This window comes from Chaetodon auriga, chromosome 15 (genome assembly GCF_051107435.1).
Source record: "Chaetodon auriga isolate fChaAug3 chromosome 15, fChaAug3.hap1, whole genome shotgun sequence".
Taxonomy (NCBI): Eukaryota; Metazoa; Chordata; class Actinopteri; order Chaetodontiformes; family Chaetodontidae; genus Chaetodon; species Chaetodon auriga.
The window spans coordinates 14,351,278-14,370,902 of NC_135088.1; the positions used below are offsets into that span (position 1 = coordinate 14,351,278).

General features: G+C 42.0%; 1 protein-coding gene across 2 annotated transcripts in view; it reads left to right on the plus strand.

Moving 5' to 3' along the window:
* The first annotated feature begins 4,981 nt into the window (after positions 1-4,981).
* The window catches only part of LOC143332526 (serine/threonine-protein kinase PAK 3), a 28,691-nt gene continuing 14,047 nt past the window's right edge, over positions 4,982-19,625 (plus strand). Inside the window, exons 1-3 of one of the 2 annotated variants that reach the window (XM_076750090.1) lie at positions 4,982-5,192; positions 18,853-19,046; positions 19,174-19,274. In XM_076750090.1, coding sequence (XP_076606205.1) covers positions 18,875-19,046; positions 19,174-19,274 — 273 coding nt within the window. In that variant the 5' untranslated portion in view covers positions 4,982-5,192; positions 18,853-18,874. The remainder of the gene's footprint in view (positions 5,193-18,852; positions 19,047-19,173; positions 19,275-19,625) is intronic. The other variant, XM_076750091.1, reaches the window with a different exon arrangement.

A 19,625-nucleotide genomic window follows, 5' to 3' on the forward strand; every position in this document is an offset into this window, starting at 1 on the left:
CCCTCTCTCTTCTGTTTTAGCCGCTGACATCAAATACTGCAAAATGCTGTGTATGTGATTTTTGCTGCTGGATTATTTGTGCAACATATTGTCAGATCATTGTATCAATCAAAGCAGCTGTTCAATGCAATCAAGTACTCCATTTAAATGTGCTTGATTTTGTGAGTATTACTGCTATTATTATTGCAAAATCCCCTTTTACAAAACAATGTAACTCCACTCCACCACACAGTAGCTGTTTCTTTCTTTCACTGTTGAAATTAGCCAAATTAACCTGATGTCAGCATCAACTAAAAGAAAATAAGACAGTTGTTACTACAAGACTACGACAAGATTTTCAGGCACAGGTGAGAGGTGAGAGATTGTATTGATTTCAGTAGCAGAAAGTGAAGTTTGGATCAGTGGGATTCACCTCCACACTTCATCTCTTCTCATATATCATCATTTCCTGCGAGGCTTGCATGTCTCTCTGAACCTCCGCTCCCGAGGCACAGTGAACTCTACCATAATATGATCATCTAAACCTTAATTTGATAGGGTTTATTCAGTAGTGATTGACCAGTGCTGTGATTATTTGATTCCAGACCAAAGAACCTATCATCTCCAATTTCTTCCTTCCATTTTGCAGAATGAAACATTCTTCCTGGATGGATGAGGAAGGAGGTTTAGGAAATGCTAATGCACACGAGCAGTGATGAAATTTCACAGTCATATTGCAAACAGTCATACAAAAAGTGTGTGACGCGTCTGTTGATGGAATTTGTAGCTGGCCTTGCCGGTTGGTAAACCAAAGGGCTCTCCAGCAGATGAAAGATTGACCAGGATTGCAAAGCCTCACTAAAATGAGAAAAATGTTGAGCACAGACTGCAGCAATGCACTATATTTCCTTTACCCCTGAAGGCAACATTTTTCAAAGAACCAAAAAGAGGAGCACCTTGAATCCATTATACAAATAAACATAAGATACAAAATACATACAAACGAGTGTCTACAGCCATGCAGCTCGTTTGCGTTGTACTAAGGAACAGTGGTGCTTTGTGCTAAATGCTAACATAAGCATGCTAACATGCTCACAATGACAATGCTAACATGCTGATGTTAGCATGCATAATGTTTACCATGTTCATGGTCTAATTTATCATGTTTAAATGCTAACGTGCTGAATCCTTCTAAACACCTGAGCTGAGCATGATGGACAAATGAAAACAGGAGTATCTGTTCCACCAAATAGTTGGCGAGACATTTCACTAAAAGCTATCAGTCATCCAGGAACCATGAATATCTGAATATCATCCATCCATCAAATAGCTGTTGAGACATTTCACTTAAAAACACAAGTCTCAACCTCACGGTGACACTAGAGGAAAAGTCAGGGCATCACCAGAGTCAACAAGAGTCATCATGTGGGGACAATGAGCATCCAAACTTTCATGGCAGTCCATTCAACAGCTGTGATTTTTCAGTTTGGACTAACAGACCAACATCCATAAAACCACACCTGTAGCGTGGCCAACAAGCCTCTTGTAATAGACTAGATTAGTATTTTCCCTGCTTTCTCTTTACATAATTCTCATGTTATGACACAAGATGTAATATACACTTGTTTGTAATTTGCTGCAAAGATCTAGATGCCACATTACAAGATGAGAGCACTTTTTTAGGAACCTACCTGATTATCCTTATTAGATAAGATTAGTCATTATTATTATTCTTATTAGTGTCTGTAGGTGATATAGATTATATTTAGAAAGCATTTCCCCACACTGCTCACAACACTAGTAAATTCCAGACAGAGCTTATTACAAAATGTCACCACAGAGATGTGCTCTGCCTGCGAGGATATTTATAGGATTCATTATATAAACCTGATCACTGACAGCAGCCTATGGATACTAGTAAATCGTGCTCCTCCTCACTGCAGCTGCAGGTTGTTCTGTCAGCTGCTGATCTGAGCGTTCGCTGCCAAGCTTTAGGCAAGGATCTGCCTCGCGTAGCCGATTACTCTGTTAAGTTCATGAGTAAATATCACATATTCAGGAAAATGGAGAAAATATTGTGTCAGTCAATATCTGCCGGAGCTGAGAGTGTTTGAGATGTGAGACCAGATAAAAGCAAAGGGGGGGTTCTGTGTGTAAATGAGAGATTTTGTTCTTTCATGTGACTGTTTGTTGTGCTGGTCGTTAATTAAAAGATTTTATTCGTTCTGCGACTTACAATGAGGGAGCAGGTATGTGTTCAGTACTCCGAAAGGACACGACAACAACACATGTGGTTGATAAAGGACACACACAGGCTTGTGTCTGTGACCTTTCGAATCACTGTTGCCATCCCGGTTTGTTTCTTTTAGAGTGCTCATCTCACGGAGCGGACTAAGCACGTTAATCCAGGTGAAACATATAATCCCTAGTTCATTTCATTGTTAAATCTACTTGAATCTACAAAATGAAGGCAAAAAGAAAGGTTAAAGAAGGACTGAAGCATCCAGATTCCGGCCTCATAAGGGCCACCGTGAATGTGAGGCCTGACCCTGTGCACAGCGACAGAGAGCTTACAGCTACTCAACTAACAACCCTTTATACTGGTGGAAGAAAAGTCATTATACCGTGACATTCACCATGTTGTGGACGTCATAAACCCAGTTGGCCAAAACTGTGGTTGCTTTGGTCCGAGAAATGAAACTTTTTGATATTTGACTGATTCTTGTTGTGGTTTCTCTTGAATCCGGAGACATGTGGTTTCGGTTAACAGTGTCCCTGAAGTGGTCATGTGTTTGACAGTGTTTGTCTGTTCATTTGTTGGACCTGTGACGCACGGCTGACCTGTCCAGGGTATTTCCTCTCCATCAGCCAGAGGACTGCTGGGGCAGCCCCAGACGCTGACTATTCATAATTACAGTCAATTACAGTCACATGTGTGGAGGTCATAAGCATGGAAAATTAATGAACTGGTTGTTGCTGTTGTATGAAACTCATGGTAGGATTAGATCTGAATACAATATGTGGTCAATGTCCTGAAAGTACAACATCTCAGAGGCTAAGAGTTGGGTCATTTCGATACTTTTCTGTATCTACTGTGCCTCGCCGCCTCTGTGTAAGCGTACAGTGATCCTTCGTGTCTGCTGTCAGGAGTCAGAGCGAAACCTCTTCTCTCCTTTCAGATGTTTGCATGGCACTGCTGAACTCAATTTACGTTTGCATTTCTCTTTCCTGTCGGTGTTGGCAGGGTTCAATCAGGTCTTGTTATTGCAACACTTGCGTGCCTGCAAAGCTGGAGAAAAAATATGTGCTGTCAAAAAAGACGTGCATTGGATTATTTCCGATTTTCTTTAGATGTTTTAAATCCCCAAGACTTCAAAAAGCCCAATATGATTGTTTAACTACAAATTTCAGCCATTCACAAACAATTATTGTATTCTGTAAACAAAATTAATCCCAAGCTCCATTTTTTTTCTTGGGTTTCTCAGAAAATATGAGTGCAATTTATTAAAAACATTGCAAAGGCCACCTTCTAGTGTGAATAGAGGATTATAATGGACCCCTGGTCTTCTTGAAATCATCAGGCTCTCCATCTGAGCGAACACTGTCACAGAACAGCCATATTACTCTCCAACGAGGAATCGACATTACAGGGGTTGTCAGGACAACCAGCCATGATTCACAGAGCCTCAGATAGGCCTCCACCTTGGGCTAGAAGCACTAGCCATGAGACTGAGCAGATGCTGTACCAGTCAGCCAATCACAGGTGAGATAGAGGAAAAAGATGACATCATAGGCAAATTAGGGCAAATGCAGCGAGTTCTTTGGTTGTCGTCTCCGCCTGCTTATGAGTCTGGAGTCTCTGATAGGCTTTGGAAAAAGGAAGATGTAGGCGTTTGGCAGATAAATCTTAATATTCAGGAAAAAGATTTTGTTTTACATTTTTTCCAAATGTGGAAACTCGGCCATGATGATAAATTTAAAAGAAAAGGGAAAAAATGAAATACTGTTATGAGAAGTCCTACAAATCTGTTTGTATCTATTTTATCAGACTTTTAATTTAAACTACTTGTCAAGCAGAAAAAAACTTATTATAGGAGTGAAACTGTAGCATCACAGTGAATGAACATCACATCAACAGTATGTGGGTTTGCCTGAAGTGAGCCGATGTTTCATAGATTACCTTATAGCTACAGGGAATTTATGATATCAATACTTAAGTAATGAGCAACAGTATAAGTTCACAAGGAAACGAAATATTGTTTTTGTCTCAGTTGGAGGCCTGTTATAATGTCATATATTCACATGTCTGTTTGTTTTTGTGAAATCCTTAACATCTTAAGATGATAGGCACCGGGCGGGTTTCTTAGATATTCCAGCAGCATCTATTTTTAAAAAAGAAAACTGAACACATCTAGATAAAATTGAGAGATAATTATTTCTGTTTATTTGAGGACAAGACAATTTTAAATCAAATAACCCTCCGTGATACACAAAATTAACTTGTAATAGTCCACTTTACACAGATAATATCAAAGATCAGGCGGTGCTTGTGATAAATTTGAGAAAAATTCTAATTTTGGCATGTGATTAGTTGGGTTCTGCTTCTCATACACAGTACTTTTGTAGCAATTTATTTTAATTTTCAGTCATATTTTTACTATTTACTCCACATTGTGAAACTATGACTTTTAGAGGAGCTGTGCATCAAACACAGCCCTTTAAAGGTACAGTCAGTTCAAAATTTGCACATCAAAATCTTTTGCAAAGTCTGTTATTAAATATGTTGTGTCAAGTTTTGCACGTCTTCCTCATGAACTAGGCATCATAGACCTCCTCCTCAGAGATTTGAGCAGGATGTCATCCCTCCCTCCTGGCCCTCGCACTCAGCAGGTTTGGTCTGTCAAACAGAAAACCAACTGTGTCTGCCCGTTGGCTGCCTCCTCCCCCGGACCTGCTGCCTGCATTAATATTCAGCCTCTCAGCCAATGAGCGAAGTGGGGTGGATGACATCATGGGCTAGGGAACAGCGAGCAGCCAGTGAAGCATCCAGCCTGCCGAACAAGCTTGCTTTTAGGGTCAGGAACTGGTCTGACAAGAGAATGGCAATCCTGCCTTTAAACTGTCAGTAGGACTGTACGGCTGACGATGAATCCACCAGAGCTGCGGGCTCAAAGGCGAAACACTGAGCAAGAGAATGTGAAGACATATTTCAGGTAATTCCCTCTCTGTGTATGCAATATGGGATGTGGAGGGGGGAGGCAGAGGAGGGAGGAGAGGAGAGGAGGAGGAGGGGGAGGCTGTGTATGTAGGGGTGCTTTGTAGCCTTTTTTTTTTTTTTCCTTCTTCTTCCACTCTGCATTCTGCCCTGCTAAGGAGGCAGCTGTTTCATCAGCAGCCTGTCCGTGAGGGCGAGATGGAAATGGATGCCTGCATCAGATGGGCTGAACGTGTTTGTATGATTATATACCCCCCTCTGCATCACATCATCTCTGTATGTACTCCCTTGTGCCTCGCAAATAGCATCTTTATTGATGAGGAGGTGTTAGAATCAATGGTGGCGTTTGTACAGGCCTTGTGTGTGTGTGTGTGTGTGTGTGTGTGTGTGTGTGTGTGTGTGTGTGTGTGTGTGTGTGTGTGTCGGTGAGTGTGTGTGTCAGTCCTAGAGAAATGCAGCAGCTGCAGTGGCAACACTGGAACAAAAAAGAAGCAATGCTATTTTGGGTCTGTACACCCGAGGCTGATGGATGGATCAGAGCTGTATGTGCTGTGGATGGGGAGGTGATGGATGGTTAATATGCTGATGGATGCTCTTTTGTTATCACTGCACTGCCTCACCTATGGCCCTTCAAGGGAGGTTTTCATGAAGAAATGGCTTTTATTTCCATTTCTATCTTTCAATGACCACACACTCACACACACACAGAGCAGAGACGTGCCTCTTAACATGGATGTGTGTAGCAGTTTCATGGCGGCTGTAGTGACAGGGAGATATACAACATCTGGTCACCTGACTTCATTGGGGATCGGAGTGGGGGCGGGGGCCGGCTGAGCTATTCCGTCTCGGATTCTCCCACAGCCATCGGTGGTGGAGGAGGATGGAAGGATTGACTAGTGCGGTACGAGCTGAACGTGTGTCTCCCCATCACCTCTGCTCATTTAGACTGTGGTGTCAGAGCTAACGTGGAGGGAGGGAGAGAGTCCTCTCCCAGGAAGCGCAGTCATCCTCCGGTTTGTGAGGAGCCGGGCCTGATGGGAAACCTGTTGTCTGGCTGTCGTGCGAAAGAGGGATGTTAGGGAGTCATGTCAGTGATCGAGGGAGGGTGAGATGGTTGTAGAGGGGAATTGGGGGATGGGATACTGAAGGTGCTACTCCCTTTGAGCACTGGCCTGTTATATTGATATAGATGTGATTCATGCCCTTCCATTCACCACTAATCTGACTGTCCAGACATCCAACACCATGACTGCACTCCATTCTTCTTTCACTGCATCCATCCAAGGGTTTGTGTCTACTCCTGTCTTTCTGTATTGAAATATGGAGGTGATAAAACATAAACTGTCATGGCCACTCCTTTGCCCTTTTTCAGTTTGATAATCTAATCTATAGTTTCTTCCTGAAATTCAGTGGGAAATGTGTCAGTGCATGAAATAGATTGTGCCAGTACAGCACATTACACAGCACTGAGTTTGGCAGAAAAGACACCAGGCCTACAGTAGTAATCTTATGCAGTGTCACAGTCAGAAGGCAGGGAGACAATCGGACAGAGATGCCGTGATTCACCCTCTGAACACAAGTGTTTGGTATGTATACATCTTGGTGTTCAACGGATCTGGCAAACTGTTGCTGGGTATTAAGATGCTGTGCTCCACCTGCCACTGGCATTATATATTCATCACACCTTTATCTACAGAGACCTGTTCCAGGAAAAATGGACAGTTAATATGTCTGTGTAGGTCTGGGTAGAGCTGCTTTCCACCAGTGTGTCTCTGTGTGGTTTTCATGCCCCTCATGAAAATTTGATGTTTGCAAAGAAAGAGCACAGACATAAGCCACCACCAGTCAAAAGGCGGCAATGTTTCAGGTCTGATATACTGTACACGTGCGTTCTATAGTCCTGAAAATAGCAGTAAAGCTGCATCCTATAAGCATATACTGTTTATAGTGTAAACATGAAGCATGCAGGCAAAATCCAAGCTTATTGTGGCTCGGCTTTTATATATCCAAGTGTTTTCACAACTGGCCCTTGTGATCAGCTAACACAACCAAAACTGTCATTACTTTTCATGATTTCAGGTGAGCACTATGCTTTAGACAGAATTACCTTGCAGGATTGAAGGAAGGGAAACATCATTTACTAAACCACCACAGGAAATAGATGCAAAATCCACATTTAGGTGGTTACTTTTCCACAATCCTTATGTGTACTGTAATAAGTGAGGGTATGTGTTTCCCTGCTTCACCAAAGAAATGTGACATTTTCGCTTGAATGAATTAATATTTTATTCTAGCTTCATCTGCCAGGCAGGTATTTTGTGCAATACTAGAAAAAGCATTGTTGAGGAGCCTACCAGGACCTACTTATCTTGAAAGTAGAAGTTTCATTTTCCTTTGTTTTACCCTTTTTTTTTTTTTTTTTGTATGACCGTCTGCCCAGACCTGTGACACCAAAATGAAATGCTAATATCTAATCTGTCCCCACACATCAACCCAAGCCTCACGCCTTTATTTAACACAGTCACATATTAAAAGCAGAACTCTATTTGCACACTGAAGCAACGTGAAGCTTTTCTTTTTTCAGTGTGTCTGCCTGCATGTCTCCATGGCTTAGTGTGCAGTTCTGGGCTTCCCCATGTTTTCCACTGGCCAGTGTAACCCAACACACACAGCTTCTCTTACCTCACCTCGGCTAACAAAAGCAGTGGACACAGAACCTCGTCTTGGCTTGTGGCCTGCTAACTGGGCTGCCTGAAATATGATAGTGGGACACACAGCGCACGCAAGTCGGCCTCCATCTGTTGAGGACTTAGTCTGGATGAGTTATGCTGCTATTGTCCAGCGCAGTTATCGTTTAGGACTCTTGTTGACAGTTTATAAATGTGCAGTGGCCTCATGTGGCGTTTGTGTGTGTTTAAGGGCATGGCTGTGTGAAGCGGAGCTGTAGTCTTGTGGTAGGTGTGTCAGGGCTACAGTCTGTGTGTTGTGGATTAGCATGTAGGATTGGAAGCCATCTGGCCATTTTGTCTCAGAAAGGGGAGGGGGAGTAAGTGAGAGAGATGGATGGAGAGAGACAGGGAGAGAGTAACAGAGGAAACACTCACACACTGACACATTGACACAGCTCCCTCCGTAATCTCCCTACTTGATGTCTGTTGCTACTTAGAATAGGGTTGCTTGTCTGCGTGTTTCCTATGCGTGTGTTTATGTGTGTCCCTGTGCACTTTGTGACAAAGATAGTTCTTCTTACACTGTTTCTGACGCATCAAACACAAATCGCAAAATGCGGCTTCAAGAGAGTCAGAGAAACGTCTTGGGAGGATCCAAGATTCCAGAAAGTAAGACAGCCTTTACAGTAAGAGGCTGCAGAGGCTGGAGAGAATGGATGGGTAAAATGTTGCAGAGGAGGAAAAGGGTTCAGGTGGTTTAAGAGATTAACAAGTTTCACTGTAGCCGGAGTTTGCGGAGAGTTGGGGAGTGAATTTGTTTGAAGATAAAGAGGCTGCAGAATATAAAATGTTGGAGGCCATCAAGTGGGATGAGTTTTCAGAGAGAGAAAAGGTTGCAGATGACTTCAGATGTGGTTCAAAAGGTGACTGTTTCATCTATTAAAGAACTGCTCTGATTGCCCTCTTGTGGGTTTCCTGAGGTGAGACCTTCATATATGCTCCACCTATCATATCTGTATTTAAGAGTGAGAAACTTAAGTTTCAACTGGAGTTTAAAGGCAGCAGCTTCACGTTTCATTAAGATTTGTCAGTGACATGAAACAATCACATGCACAAAATTAAGCTGACTTGTGAAAAAGGTGCAACATTGTAGAAAAGCTGTTGTCATGATCACACGATCCAGGATTTGTAACTCCAGGTAGAAGAGAATTACTCATCTGTCAGAAATAAATAACACATTTGAAGTGGAGATCATCCAGAGCAGAGTTTCTCACTGTTTCTTTGCCTCCAGATAAACTATATGGAATTCAGTTTCTTTTCTCAACTGCATGGAGGTGCAACTACTGTGTGCGGAAACACACCGCCTCTCAGTCGATTCACTTGTTGATACAGACAGTGCTCTCATGGTAGTATTTGTCTATGCAAAACCGTAATGCAGCTATATACATTTGGCAAGGGAGAGGTAATCAAAATTAAATGCATAGCTGGTTCTAGTAATGACACAATGGCTAGAGTATTATGTGCATTATAGTTGTAGAACATAGAGACGGGCTGTCTGAGAGAAACAATGGAGAGAGGCAGATTAATTTTTCCCATACATGAGGGATTTTACGCTTCAGATAACTGACTTTGCATGCATGCAAACTATACAGTCCTGGAAAAAAAATACTGTCGAGAGTGACAGCATGCACATATCTACAAGCTGTTTTCACTCTTCCCATGTTCACTTTACAGTGGGTGAGTTTTAACCCTTTCAACTTGACTCAGAGCAGGTGCACCAGCTGGCATTGCAGGAGGGAACCCACTCCCCTCTCTGCCTCCAGCTGGCATTCAAATATGCCCACCCATGCCACACTAATGCAAAAAAACAACAAAAAAAACACTTTGGTGCCTGAAAGCAGACGGTACAACATCAGCAGCCTCACTTGTGCTTGATGCTCACTTGTTAGGTCCAAACTTGTAAACTCAAAGCGTCTGTTTTGGAGAAAGAAGGCAAAGATTGGATTTAATAGTGACCAGTTAGAGCAGAAGAGCCTGTTAGTCAGAGTAGGTTTTGCTTAGTTTTTGATCACATGAAACCAAACACAGCAGGTCTGTCTGGTTGCTCACATGCCTCCATGCAATGCTTTTCTCAAGTTCAACGTACGATATGAAATAAAAATTCATCAAATTCAATATCACCGAATGATATTTGAAACTGGGTGACGCTTACTGCGAGGGTGTGAAGGACAGTCGAGTCGCCTCCAGGGAACCGTTTTGCTCGTCATGTTGAAAACTGATGCATTGTATGGCTCATTACTTACAGTATATTCATTCCATTCATGTATTCATGGGTTGCAGCCATCAACATGGGACATAACTATGACGATTACTTGGAATGTCAAAATCGTATGAAGCATTCAAGGTTTCGAGAATCCCTGTGGACGACTGGTCCAAGATGCATAATTTAGAGCTGCTGTGTATTCTGTTTGATTCAGCCAGTGTTACCCAAGTCTCCACAAGCCCCCAGCTTCCAAATAAAGGCAAAATATCATATAAAAGGTATTCAAGCTGTTGAGTTAGTGACATAAACCACTGAACCAAGTCAGCAGCGGCTACGAACTTCTGCATCCATCTTTGTCTTTATTTTGGACCTGAACCTTGTGCACGCCAGTTCACCTTTATAATTTCTGAAGTCTTGAATTCAAGGCATTAATGCAAAAATCCCTCCATGGACTTCATATGTCAGGACTGAAAATAAGGCAGTTCATTCTGTCAGAGAGAATAGAAAAGCTATCATAATGTATTAGTACAATAAATAGTCTGTCAGATAAGAAATGCCCCTCAGAATAAACTAGCAGTTACACAAATGTGCTTTGAATAAAATGAGGAATTTCTGTCAGGAAGGAATAATCTGTCAAACCAGACCAGCGGTCTCAATGAATTTAGAACTAAGGGAGCAAACTGGATCGCTTTTAATATCTTTTGTCCACTTAACAGAATGGGCGATATTTTTAGGCACATTTAAAGTACTGGTAGTTGATTTTAGACAGAGAAAAGTGCATCACTTTAAAGCACTTATTCGACTGTTAACTCATCCAGAGAGAGCAGCTCAAACTGTCCGAACTCGGTGCAGTTTTGTCAGCTGCGACTGTTCAGTAGTTTTATTCCATGCTTTTAATTTAATGCTGTTTACTGCTGCTGCTGACGTGTCCTCCGCTGACGTGTGCGCCCAGCTAATTACATTAGCTCAGGAAACACCTGCCAAAACTATTATTTGGAAATGCCGATACAAAAATCTGATGAAAATGAGAAACTGTGTGTGTCTGTGCATACACGTGCATGTGTGGATATGAGAGAGCAGCACTGGGGGGGAAGTTCACCCAAACTAAATATTAAATGACGCAGCGAGCTCTCAAGCCTCCCCAGCAGGGGAGTTTGGGAAAGGATCATGGCTGGTGAAATGAGAGTCATGCTGGATTGTAGGCTGTGGTGAATAAATGGGTTTTGAGTGCAGACTAACCTGTTTTTTTCTGCTTTGTTTGGGATATGAGGAATGTTATGCCACAGCTCGTGAGCAGACGGTTAGTTAATAGTAAGGATGTCGACCAGGGAGGTAATTTATCGTCATGCTTTTTCAATTTCATTACTGCTGCCACCGATTAGCATTGGCAAATAAGATCAATGTGGCGTTCGAACAGCCAAACAAAAGGTGCATTGCTTTCATTTCACTTAGATTCAATGAGAATCAGACATGAATGTGTAATCTTGAGGTGGATTTCTGGACGATGTCAACTCAAACAGCTCAACCTGAGCTTCAACCTGCATTTCTGTGGAGTTTAGGACCTCGACTTGTCTTTCGCGTGGAAATCTGCCGTATGACCCAGTTTCACTGCTGTGTCATTTTTTTTTGTCTATGTAGAGTTTGCGAGTTAAAGATATGCAACAATCAGACACACATCTGGCTGGTGGCTAATAATAGATCCCTGGTTGGAGATGTTTATGTACTTTGCTGTGTGTAAAACATGATTGCATAACAGCACAAGAACTGCTTGAAGAAACTGGAGTGTTTCTTGTCATTTTCGCTCTCAGTAGAAATAATCCTGATGGGATAATATGTGAATCAACAGTGTTTCAGATGTCGGATGAGGGATGTAATAGGTCAGTGTGAATGGACATTCAAAGTGGTTTGCCTTTGATATTGTGTAATCATGCTCTAGTTAGCATATTATGAACGAGTATAAGCCTTTTATACCAACATGATTAAAAGATGTTCATGTTCAACATGTTCACGGCTTTCTCCCGAGGCATGTGTGGCAGCTAAAAATAGAAGTTGGAAGAAAAAGTTTGATTTTGGCATTTTCGCTCTGTGACGAAACCCAGTAATGATTTTCCTTCTTTGAAGCAATTAACACACAATAGATGAAACAATTTCACACTCTCTGAAAGGTGACAACAACTGAATCAATATTTATGAATATGTAGTAAAGCTTTTGTCACACTCTTGTTCAAGCATCATTAATGTGCTATTAAGTTTATATTAATTGTTGGCTGCTGCTGCTGCAATCAATGAAATACGAAACAGGAGCTTTTGCACTTACAGTGAACTCAGTGAGATTTAGTTCACGAGTTGAGAATAAGCTTATACGCCCATCTCACCTGCCCCCCTGTTACAAGCAAACTGACGAGGCTGCTGTGACTCGTGCCTTTCATGAAGCAAACATGGCAGCTGTATGCAAAGTCGAGTTACTGAGTCGAGTAGAAGGAGGGGGCCAAAGCAAAGAGGTGGAGCCTCAACAGACAAAAGATGATATGTCAGGAATTATTATAGCATGGTAACCAAAGTCACAGACATCAACAATAGCCAGATGTATTTTAATGTTTTGGAAAACCCAGGTTAGATGCATGTTTCATATGTTGTCAAACTGCGGCCCTTTCAGTCTCCATTCTACTGATTAAATACCTGGATTTCTAATATTGATTGTATATGTGCAAAAACTGGATTGAATAAACAACATATAACATGTTAATTAGTGAGATTCAGAGATGCAGGTTGGCAGATTTATATACCTTCGGAAAGAGCCAGTTTCCAGTGTTTGTGCTAGGCTAAGCTAAGCTAAGCTAAACTAACTGGCTGGGAGTAGTTTCATACGTACCATACTGGTATGAGAGTGGTATCAGTCTTCTCATCTGACTCTCTGCAAGACAGCTACTATTTAAAACCCAGTCACCAGACAACATTTTTCTGATTCTGCAAAAGCCTGGATTAGACTTGTGCTTTTTAACATTTAATGGTAGCAATTTTAAAATTCTTTATTTCCACCATATCTGTGCATGACAGCTATGGTTTGGGTTAGGTCAGGTCAAGATTGTGGTCATGGTTTTAAGAAAAGGGGACATTATTCCCAGGTCTTTGTAAGCTCATGTGAGCCCAGTCAAAAAACACAATTTTGCTCAGGGTTCAAAAATAAAAAAATAAACCCAGAATTAGATTATAGGATTTCCTTTTAGATCCTTTGATATGTTTGACTACATAAAGCTTTGATCCAGTGACCATGAATTCTCCTCCTGTCCCTTTCAAAGGGAGTCTGTTTTAACAGAACTGAACTACAGCACCAAACTTCTCCTCCTCCTCCTCCTCCTGCTCCTCCTCCAACCTTCATCTGAAAAGAAAAGGGGATGGCATCGCATGGCATCTACACTGTGACTGTGTGTGTTTCATTCTGACCTTGAGGGGCCAGTCATGTGAGAGAGTAGCATTTGTGCAGTAACATGTTGTCATCTGTGTGTCGTTGGCCTCCAGTGCCTTAATGTCTGTGTGAAGTGTGTGTGTTTTGTTGTGTTTCTCAAGTTTTCTTAATGTTGGTGTGTGTGCTAAAGGTTGTCAAGTGAACTGGTCTTTCTTTGCTCTTACCAGCAGTAGAATAGGCCACCTTTTCTGACTCGGTGGCCAATAGAAGTACTGTATGAGCAGCACAAAGATAAAGGAGATAACAATACTAAACTGCAGCTCTGGAGTGTCCCCCCCTTCCTCCTTATCCTTTGAATGTCCTCTAGCTGTCCATCCCATCCAAGTAATCAGCATCCTTCAAAGAAGCACGGCCAAAGCTAAAGCCAAGTCAAACAGAGAGCATGTCCTAATCAGGGGCATGAAGAGCCGGGCTTATGGAGCCCTCCCCCCCACTGCGGGAGCCATTACTGGGCCGCCATGGGCTCAAGATTAGAGCCTCTTCCTGTGTTAGCCATTCAAATTCAGCATTAATGTTTGAAAGAGCAGAGAAAATGCCTGCTCTTCATGGATAGATTAATATTTGATGGGGGAGAAATGTGAAAACATCCCCAGTAATGTCTGCGTCGAGCTGGTGTGTCTGTGGTGGTTCTGTGTGTGTGTGTGTGTGTGTGTGTGTTTTTTTTGACATTCATATATCACCATCAAAACGTCACATCCCACCAAAGCAAGCCAGGCTCAGTGAGGTTTGGTTGTGTAATCTCTGACAAATTAGCATATTGTGGATCAGTGTTACAGCTGCAGTTTTGCTGTTTGACAAAATCGGTCTCTTGATGATGTGTTTTTCCTTGTCTGCCGAAAGAGTTCGGCCTCATGAAAGGCTGTTTGTATCAGGCAAAGCACAGACGTGGGGTTGATTTATGATGTTGAGAGGCTAGCCTATGTGCGTTTCAGAAATAGGAGCTGCTTGTTTCAGGGACAGTGCACTCGCTGACTGCTTGCCTGCCTGTCAGTCTGCACAGTAAATAGGTCAGTGTTTTATGTGAGTGAGGAATCAGTGATGTCTGGGCCTCCACGAATCCGTCATCTTCAGCCGTCTGACTGCTCAGGCGAGCTGCTGCAGCGGCCCGGCAGGTGATTAGCCAGATAGCCGCACAGCCGTGAGGACCACAGCTAGAGATTTGTAATATATAAAGTTGGTTGCTTGTGGTTTCCTATTCTTCAGCCGGTGACTCAGACTCTCACAGCGGCCTGATGCAGAAATGACCAAAGTCAGACGCTGACATGTTTTTCAGCTGCATTATTCATCCACACTGCTCTCCAATGACAGTTTTACTGAAATTTTCATATTTATGAGCGCATGCTATACCTTCTCTGTTTTATTTAAGTGCGTTCTGCATTGCATGCTCCCAAGGAGAATATCAATGTACTGATATTGCACAGTGTGATTCACCCAATGATGCTCAAGAGAATATCAATTTTATGTTTAAAGGGTTAAAAACCTCCCGCCACATCATCATTATTCAATGTTACAGCCATTGATTTTTGTCTCCTGTATTTGCTGACCAGATAGTGACCTGATTGATTAGATCCCACTCGCTGTTGTCAGGTCTTGCTTATGCTCATGTGCACATGGTAGTGACTCCACTTTGGTGCATGCCTGTAACAGCTGTATGACAAGAACGTGTTCAGACGATTTGGTTAATGGATTAACAGAGGCATCAGAGGAACTGTTTCCAAGCTATGATGCGCTATGAGCAGCTAGCTTGTCTGAGGGGCCAAGTTACTAAAGGCTCAAATGGTTTCATTGTATGCTGGGCTCTGTTTAGCTTTGATCCATTACTGGCATTTAGTTCTGGGTATTTTGGTTCCTTAGTGGACAGTGTCAGGTGAGGAGGCAGACAGGAAATGGGAAGAGAGAGAGGTATGACATTCAACACTGGTCGCTGGCTGGAACCGATCCGGCGACAGTTGCGACTAGAGTTGCACTAATACAAGAATCTCTGATAACCACACGGCCACGCAACACACACTGTAAGCATTTAGCTACCAAGGTGCTCCAAAACTGGCTTTTAAATGAATCTGAAAAAGTATTCTGAAGCTGCTGTTTGCCTGCATGGTGAACATGGATAGCTCAGATCTAAATGGTCACTTGTATACAGCTTTTCCTCATTTAGCCCTGGTGGTAAAATATTTAGCCAATACAACCTTTTTATTAAATTCAGGCTTATTGTGTCAAGTGGCACGTCCTGTAAGGCGTCCAGGACATGCCACCGTGTCTTCCTACTGTCTTGCCTTCCTACTTCTTGTTGCTTTTTTGCTGTTGGGTGGTGTGATAGCCACATTGTCAGCGACTCCCTGTCACTTTAGCATGTCAATATGTTGACATTCCTTTGTTAACAGCAGACTTTCACTGGGTTTTGTTGTTAGTGACACGCCTAACCCTCCAACCTAAGAGAACCTGTTTGCTGCTGTTGTCTGAACTCACCCAGCACGATAGAAAACTGCCACCACCAGTACATGTCATTCGATCCTGGAGATACACCAGGAAAATTATCTTCAAATGTACTCGCACGTTAAAATCATGAAGCGTTTCTCTGTAGCCGTCTGGCTGGTCACACATAGAGTGTGCCCTGCAGCTAAGCTGAATCAACACCGAACTTTTATTTGTCTAGTTAACCAATCTGTCAGGAGCGACCTGTTATGAAGTAACTCACCACTTTCTCATGGGTACGATTGTAATCTCAATCTGAAAAAAGATGCAGGGTTTTGTTTTTATTATCTTCACTGTTGTCCAGCATTTGTTGCATCTGCACTCAGATAAGACAAGAACATTCATCTCCAGTGAGCTCTGAAGGGCAGCAAGTATCTACCAAGTCATTTCCTGCAGTAATTACAGAGCAGTTTGTTAATGGAAAGGATCACAATGCAGTTTCTGTGTTGCATCCTGCTGCCAAGTGAAACAAAAATCTTCTTATTCTCATCACAACACAAGCAGAGGGGAAGAAGAAACACTGTCGAGTTTATTAGAAAACATCAAGATTATGCTGGTAGTCTTTTATCTGAGAACAGTGTTTGATCTTCAAGCCTTTTTTCACATAATACGTATTGGAAAATATTTTGTCATCTAGTTTATATGAATTAAACATTAGAATCAGCCTAATTACACATTAATGCTTAATGATATTCAAGGGAAGAAAAACTGTTAGATTAGATGAGAAGCTGTTCCTCTCTTACGGAGAGAAGATTGAAATAGGCCGACCAAGTTCAGTGTGTACAAGGCTGTATTTATCCAGGAGGTAATAAGGAAATGAAGGAATCCAGTTGAAATCGCTCTGACGTGTTATCCGTTAGGTTTATATAGTGAACTTAAAGAAATGACAAGGCAGAGCACTGAAATATAAATGCCCACCAGTTAAAAATAATAATAATAAATAATAATAATAAATAATAATAATAATAATAATAATAATAATAATAATAATAATAATTATTATTATTATTATTATAATATAATGTTGGCTAATTGTTTTTTTATACATCAAAATCTACACAACAGTCAGAGAATCTCTGCAGAGTTACAAAGACAGTGAACACAATCTGTGAGATTTTTTGGCTCTGCTTGTCTTGTCCAAACTGGTTTATGAGGAAATGACAATTGTGCTTCACAAGGAGTATCTTTGTTGAGATTTGAGGCTGCAGAAGGGAAAGCGAAGAGGTCTTCTGTAATAACGCTGTCACTGTAGACGTATTTGATTCAATTAAAGCTTCTTATCATTGTATCAGTATGTGTTACACTTTTCAGCTGATCCCATTCCTTCATTCAAAACCAGTTGTAGGGGGACGTTAACAAAGCGCAGGGCGTAACCCGCCATACTTTGTCTCTTGCGGGAGATGGTTACATAAAATTGTAAAGGCCACTGTGAAGGCACATGTGTGAGTTGTCAGAGGCAGTGAGCGCGGTGTAAGCGCAGAGGAGTGGTCTTTGTTTGCTAATGTAGGTCTTCACTAAGGGGGCGGCCTGGATGGCCCGCTTTCTGGGACGGTTGTGCTGCACATCACATGATGGGCTTGGCCTCGGGGTGAGGCAGTGAAGGAGTTTAAGATGTTAGTGGGAAGTGGGTAGATGCAAGATGAGAGGACGGGTGATAGTGACGTTTCTTCTTGCCAGTTTCTCTTAGAATCAGTTCCTGGTTACCATTTTCACAGCTGAACAGACCCACTGGACTCCACCTCGCTTCCAAAAAATAACCTCCATTCAAACAGCAACAGGAAACACATCTTTTTTTCTTCCTACATCACAATGACAGGAGCTGTATCTTCTTCTAAATGTGAATAATATCTAAATCTGCTGTGCAATCAGATGTGTTAGCAGAGAACTGAAAATACAGATGATTTCATGAGACTTTTCCATACCTGCAGCCAGTTTGCCTGGAACAGGATTTCTCATGTTACGATGCTAAAATAGGCCAACACTCTGAAAATACAACACTTTGAAACTATAACTATGAGTCTTCTGTAAGCATCAGATCTGTCTGAGTGCAGCTATCAAGCCTTGACATTTTGTCACATTCACGTTAGCCCAGTTCTGCTGCTTCAGAAAACGAGCCGCAGAGGAAAGAAATTCACCTCAGTCTCTGCAACACCGACTGCACACCACTGTCCTAATTACAGTATTGTGAGAAATGTCAGACTTTTATCAAACAGCAGGCTTTCATTGAGTCACAAGTGCAAATTCTTGGGAGAGCTGTAATGCTGAAAGAATCAATTGATTAAACAATCAACAAAAAATCAATAATTCAGTAATTGTTGAAGGTGTTTATCCCAGCTCTGGTCCCAGATTTCCACACAGTTTTTAGCTGTGCTGTATCATTATAGATTTAATGTCTGTGGGTTTTGGACTGTTAGTCGAAGAAGCAATCTGAAAACACGCTGGGCTGTGGGAAATCTGATGGATCATTTCACACTATTTTCTGATATTTTCTAGGTTATTTTAGAGTTATAGAAGATGCATTTCATCAAAGAACTAAATGTATGTTTTCCATTGCCAAACAGTGTCCGAGAGGTCAGCCGCCATTGCATTTAAACATCAACCAAAACAAACTTCTGTTTCTCATTTTCGTCCCTTGATGCTACTGTATTTTGTAGACTTGCTAAGCTAAGCTAAGCACTAGTCAAAATTCAAGGTTATTATGGTTAAACCAGAGATTTTGTAACCTTCTTCACCTTCCCCTGTTCTGCACCCAGACTCTCTAACACTGAACTTTCTCTCTCTCTCACAGGACATTGTGAGTGCTACTAAAGATGTCTGATAGTGTTGATATTGAAGAGAAACCACCAGCCCCCCCCTTGAGAATGAACAGTAGTTCCCGAGACTCTTCATCATTGAATCACGCCTCTAAACCGCTTCCAATGGCTCCTGAAGAGAAAAACAAGAAAGTCCGCCTGCGCTCCATCTTCCCTGGGGGAGACAAGAGTGAGTATCCTTCTCCACATGTCACCCTCATGCTCAGCGCTGCGTTGATGCACCTTATTTACGAGCTTCCTGCGTATAACCACACTAGAAATAAGCCTGTAATCTGCTTTTGTTTCGTCTCCTGTAGCAAACAAGAAGAAGGAGAAGGAACGTCCTGAGATATCCCTACCCTCAGACTTTGAACACACCATTCATGTCGGCTTTGATGCTGTAACAGGGGAATTCACAGTGAGTATCTTTTTCACCTGACAATCAGGGACGTAAACACGGACTGATGTGCTTCTAAAATTCTCGTCCCATCTGACAACAGAGTCCCAGGCAGGCGTTTCTAAAATCACAGTTCCCTGAGGTGATAGAGTCAATTAATGATGTATTTTCCTCCACATAAAGTTGGTGATACAAGTGACTTCAATGACAGTCACTTCATCTCTCCTGTCAGGTGAAACCTGCACTGGGATCTTTTAGCATTTCTGGGTAAAAAACATTGTGGCTACAGTTTTAGTTTAACACAAGCCTGGATATATAATACCATGACACAGAATTTTATCTTCTTTTATCCTCTCTGTGTAATGTTCTTAA